The 4,113-nt window shown below is 36.1% G+C and overlaps 1 protein-coding gene across 1 annotated transcript; it reads left to right on the plus strand.

The window, feature by feature from the left end:
- Positions 1–378: 378 nt before the first annotated feature.
- On the plus strand, positions 379–1,683 carry LOC110104589 (histone-lysine N-methyltransferase ATX5; the record flags this gene model as incomplete). Its single annotated transcript, XM_020833759.1, has 6 exons — positions 379–450; positions 505–618; positions 750–818; positions 1,217–1,282; positions 1,388–1,479; positions 1,594–1,683. Coding segments are annotated over 6 exons (503 nt in total), but the record flags the coding sequence as incomplete, so codon positions are not given.
- Between the last annotated feature and the right edge of the window lie 2,430 nt (positions 1,684–4,113).

Below are 4,113 nucleotides of genomic sequence, written 5' to 3' on the forward strand. Positions count from 1 at the left end.
TTGCCAACCTGGATCCGACCCACGTGGGTTACCAGGTTGACCTGACATGACCCTCCAACCCGCTCATTTTTGAATTCCGCCCATCCCTTCGTCACTCGTGCGGGCGTGCCGACTAGCCAAACAGGTTATGCGAGGTGGCCAGGCCGGGGCGCTGCCTCGTGCTACTCGTGTTGAATGCATATTTGTTTTTTCTTATTCTTTTTTATAGATGACATTTTCAGGAAACCATCTCGAAGCAATATAAGATTATTTAATGTGATAGTAGGAGACTTTCATGTTAAATATTTCTCAAAGTAAATATGGAGTTCCCTAGCTTGAGCCACATTGTCAAGCTTGTCACCGTTTTATAACTTATATTCCTTTTCTTAATCACTGCAGCTATTTCTATACCAGCTAAATATGGCATGTTTTCTTAATCCTAGACGTGTGCTACCATTATATGTAACTGCTGTATACAAAAATTGGCTGAGATGTTCAGTTTACCTGATTACATTTTAAGTTTAGGGTGAGGACAAATCAGGACCTCGATGTCATAGTTGTGGATTGATCATTCAATCCAAAGGCACAAAGAAGATGAAGCTGCTGTCAGAACAATTGATCTGTAGGCACTGTGCAAAGGTATTAATCAATCTGCCATTGACTTCTTTAAGGAAATTCCCTGGAATCCCCCCAATGCTAAATATAGATTTATGATCTGACCATCTTCTGAAGTATTAATTGTTATCTTCCATCATGCACAATCTTTTCAGTTGTTGAGGTCAAAACAATACTGTGGCATATGTAAGAAGATCTGGCATCACACAGATGGTGGTAGTTGGGTAAGTTGAATTACTTCATTGTCAAAATGGTTGTCTTTGATTTTCATAGAAATGCCAGTTCAAATTAGTTAAGGCCTTCTCCAACCGAATTCCAAACGCATGAATGACGTCGCTCGCGAGCTCCAGCTGAATGACAAAACTTCCGGTATTTGGTTGTGGGTGAACAGTGCGATGTCAATATTGACGTTGCACTGTTCACCTGCGTTATTTTTCTGTCTCCACTAGATTTGCCGAAGAAATGCGCGAAGGAGAAAGACGGTTACCTGGGCGCAAAATGGAGTTTGATTGGAGATGAATCAAGCCATTTTTTTTTTGTTACACTGCATTTTGGAGTGAAAAATGAGATTTTCGGTTGGGGATACCCTAAGCCTTTATATGAACCATTCAATAAATTTTAGGTTTGCTGTGATGGATGCCAAATTTGGGTTCATGCGGAATGTGACAAAATATGTGACAACCTTAAGGTCAGCTTGAAGTCATCTTGTTAGTATTAACTTATCATTGGGATTACTGTGGCCATCATCGTTTCTATTATTTTTGTTCTTATAATATAACTTCATGTTTTAAAGGATATTGAAAACTCTGATTACTACTGTCCGGAGTGCAAGTCAAAATTTAATTTTGAATCAATAAATACAAAGAAGAAGCCCTCTCAAGCAAGGTAATTACTCTTTGTTTGTATTTTTTTCTATATGTTGATTTCAGGTTCATATCTATGTCAATTCTTTATGATTTTGTATTGTTCTTAGACTAATATTTCTTCTCTTCTTAACAGAAATGGTAACAATTTGCAAGTGGCACGACCTGGTGAGATAGCTGTAGTTTGCTGTGGTGTGGATGGAACATACTTCGTTGAGCAGCACATGTGAGCATCAGCTCATCATGAATCTAACTTAAACTGTATTATTATTTAATTTTGATTTCATCACTTGCATATGGTTTGAACAGTGAATATCAAAACCCCTTCCTTTCGTTTGAACTAGTATTTGGTATTTAGTTTCTAAAAATTGGATGTTTATCTTTATAATGGGTTGAGATCAATTGATGAATAAGTGTAGAGTATCTCACACTGCAAGAAAACTGTTAGTCTGTTTTGATTGTTAGATTGATTTGTCTAGAGATCAGTTTGTAAATTGATAGATTTCGATTTCTACCATCCCAACTACATGCAAATTCATTTTGGGAAATATATTCAGAGAAGGAAAAGAAGCATACTTAAAACTTCTGATTTGCAAGAATTCTTCTTTGGGATTGTTTGGTATCAATTCGTATGTGGGCATTGAAAAGAAAAATCTTTTGCAGGCTTTCTGAAGCGACTAAGATGTAACTTAGAGTTGGTGGTTATGACCTTGATTAAGAAAGGTTGGGTTGTAGTATAGATTAAGTCGATTTTAACTATAAAATTGGTTTGTCTGGTTTACGCTTGTTTAAAAAATATAGCCTAATGAATATGTAGACTCATCTGAATGTGTTATGCTTAGCTAATTATGCCATAGTTATCAGAATTACAACCCAATAACAAGGTGCCAACGTTATCTGCTAACCAAAAAAAAAACCTGACTCAAGGTTATTTATGAGTAATTCGGGTCTGGTTTGCCTGCCATTTGTTCTTTAGTCACGTTTGGGTAGTTTCACCTTTTTTGGCTTACAACAACAACAACAACAACAACATTAACACCAAGCTTTTATCCCACTACGTGGGGTCAGTTACATAAATCATTTTTATCCATTGTATTATGTTAAAGTCAAATTCTCATTTAAATCTAATAAAGAAAGGTCATCTCTAATATTTTCTAACCAAGTATTTTTAGGTATACCTCTACATTTCTTAACATAGGCCAAATCTAATACATTTACTCTCCTAACAAGGTCATTGGAAGGCTGACATTTTACATGGCCAAACCATTTAAGACGACTCTCTTTAATCATATCTTTCACTGGATCTACTCCAACATTTTCCCGGATATGCTCGTTTTGTATCATGTTTCTAAGAGTATGTCCACTCATCCACCCGAGCATCCTCATCTCTGCAACACTTAACATAATATTATGTTTCTGTTTTAATTGCCAACATTCTGCGCCATAAAGCATTGCAGGTCTCACCACTGTCTTATAAAATTTTCCTTCAAGATTGAGTGGTACTTTTGTATCACACAACAAACCTGCAGCATTCCTCCACTTCAACCATCCAACTTGAATTCTACTAATAATATTCCCATCTATTTTACCAACACTCTGAATAATAGAGTCAATATATCTAAAACAAGTACATTTATTAATGACTTAATCGCTCAAAGTCACAAACCCCCACTAGATCTATTAATACTAAAATTACACTCCATGTATTCGGTTTTAGATCTACTCAGACGAAAACCTTTAAATTCTAAGGGTGACCTCCATAATTGAGTTTACCTTTAACTCCCTATCTAGTCTTATCAACAAGAAGAATATCATCAGCAAAAAGCTTACACCAAGGTACATCCTCTTGTAGATGTCTACTGAGAACATCCATGATTAATTGATTAAAGCAAAAAGCTAAGGGCTTAAGGCTGATACTTGATGTAATCCAACTGAAATAGGAAAATACTTGGTCAAACCACCTTATGTTTGAACACAAGTAACAACTCCTACATACATATCCTTGATGACTTGAATATAAACATTATTATCCCCTTTCTTTTCTAGAACTCTCCATAGCACTCTTAGAACTTTATCATATGCTTTCTCTAAATCAATAAATATCATATGTAGATCCTCTTTTGTCTCTCTCAACTTCTCCATCAACCCTCTCAATAAATGAATAGCTTCCATAGTAGACCTCTTTTGGCTTAGATGGAGAAAAATTGGTTTTGACTTTGAACAGGTGGACTCGAGCCCACCCTTTTATTCTGAATTCATCCCCCTTTTTGTGATGAACCATTTACTTTTTTATCACTGTATATGTAAGGCTCATAACAAATTACAATTTTTTTAATTCTTAAATATAAGCATTGAAGTCTATTCTAGTTTGATACAGTTGGCCATGCTGAATTAGTGTTAGACCATGTTTTTGGTTCTCATCCGCGTATTATACAGGCTATGGCAGCACATGTCTTCATGTCTAGTCATTTGGATTTGTTGAATTTGACTAATCAGAACACCCTCTTCAAACTGGGAGATGTTGCCCAAGTTACCTTATTATTTTTAAGTACAACTTATGAGCATAGACCACAACAGAAGCTCCTGCCCTGTAATCTTACAGTTTTGGTTAGGGGTATAAACGAGTTGAGTCGAGTCGAGTTTAGGCCCTTATCGA

This window comes from Dendrobium catenatum, unplaced genomic scaffold, assembly GCF_001605985.2.
Source record: "Dendrobium catenatum unplaced genomic scaffold, ASM160598v2 original_scaffold_176251, whole genome shotgun sequence".
Lineage (NCBI taxonomy): Eukaryota > Viridiplantae > Streptophyta > Magnoliopsida > Asparagales > Orchidaceae > Dendrobium > Dendrobium catenatum.